Genomic DNA, 1,496 nt, shown 5'->3' with positions numbered 1-1,496 from the left:
CGGGGGCTTCCTGGGGGTGGCCGTGCTGTGGGACGGAGGTGAGACCCTGGGGGAGGTACGGGTGGGGGTCCCCACTACTGGGGGGCTATGGGGGGATCCCTGGTGCTGGTGGTGCCATGGCGGTATCACTGTGGGGGGGTCCACGGTGCCGCCACGGAGGGATCACCATGCGGGGTCCCTGGTGCCACATGGGGCCCGTGGGCGGTGCCATCGGTCCCGTGGGCGGTCCCGGGTGCCGTGGGTGGCTCCCCTGCCACCCGCGGTTCCCGCAGGGACCCGCGTGTACGTGCGCGTGTCCCCGCGGCTGCGCGGGCGCCTGGCCGGGCTCTGCGGGAACTTCGACGGCGACGCCGAGAACGATTTCGGGAGCCAGGACGGGGCCCTCGAAGCGACCCCCGAGATCTTCGGGGACTCCTGGCGCCTCAGCCCCCTCTGCCCCGAGGCCGACGGCCACCGCCCACACCCCTGCGATGTACGGGGACAAGGGGACCTGGGGGACCTGGGTGGACATGGGGGGACGGGGCTGACGCGGGGAGACGTGGGGGACTGACAGGGGTACACGGGAACCGGAGGGGGACTCAGGGGGACATGGGGAGACACAGGGGGACGTGGAGAGCTGGCAGGGGGACACAGGGGGATACCAAAGAACATGGGGGTTGCACGGGGGGACACGGGAGGCAGTGGGGGCCCGGCTGGGGACACACGGGAGCTGATGGAGTGTCCCCCCAGGACAGCCCCCAGCGCTCGGCCTGGGCGCGGGGTCGCTGCGGGGTCCTGCGGCACCAGCTCTTCGCCCCCTGCCACGACCTGGTGCCCCCCCAGCGCTTCTACGAGTGGTGCCTGTTCGACGCCTGCGGGTGAGTTTGGGGGGCTCGGGGGCTCCCCAGGCCCCAGGGTGGGTCCCGGGCCGTGTCCCACGGCGAGTGCCGCAGGTGTGACAGCGGCGGGGACTGCGAGTGCCTGTGCACGGCCCTCGCCGCCTACGCCGAGGAGTGCGGCCGGCGGGGGAGACCCCTGCGCTGGCGGAGCCAGGGGCTGTGCCGTGAGTCCGGGGGGCCCGGGGGTACCGGCAGCGAGCGGGGGGTTCCGAGGGACTGGGGGGTGCGGGGCTCTCATCCCGCCAGGGGCTGTGCCGTGAGTCTGGGTGATCCCGAGGGTCCAGGGGGGCACAGGGGGCGGGGGGACCTGGGTCATCCAAGGGGCTGTGGGGCACGAGGGGTCCCCTCCTGGTCCTGTGCTGGCGGAGCCGGGGGTTGTGCCGTGAGTCTGGGGGGGCTCAGGAGAGCACGGGAGGGCCCGGGGGGAGCCCCCGGTGGGATGTACCGGCGTTGGGGGCCGGGGCTGTGGGGCAGGGGGGTCCCAGTCTGTGGGGTGAGGGGGATGCAGGAACCCCCCCTTGGGGTTATGGAGGGGGAGGAGGGGTCCGGCCTATGCCCCCCATGGGGCTGTGGGACTGAGGGGAGGACAAGAGCCCCCAGTGGTATTTAGGGGGTCCC

The 1,496-nt window shown here is 73.5% G+C and overlaps 1 protein-coding gene across 1 annotated transcript in view; it reads left to right on the top strand.

The window, feature by feature from the left end:
• LOC121660792 (SCO-spondin-like) overlaps positions 1-1,496 on the top strand; it is a gene marked incomplete at its 3' end in the record, with an annotated part of 20,785 nt that overhangs the window by 7,598 nt on the left and 11,691 nt on the right. Inside the window, 3 exon segments of the mRNA XM_042020256.1 lie at positions 273-472; positions 730-857; positions 933-1,063. Of these exon segments, the coding sequence (XP_041876190.1) occupies positions 273-472; positions 730-857; positions 933-1,063 (459 nt within the window).

This window comes from Corvus kubaryi, unplaced genomic scaffold (genome assembly GCF_017639235.1).
Source record: "Corvus kubaryi isolate FWS band 111438036 unplaced genomic scaffold, C.kubaryi_AGA036_p1.0 36931, whole genome shotgun sequence".
Taxonomy (NCBI): Eukaryota; Metazoa; Chordata; class Aves; order Passeriformes; family Corvidae; genus Corvus; species Corvus kubaryi.
This window is presented reverse-complemented; position numbering and strand designations above follow the sequence as displayed.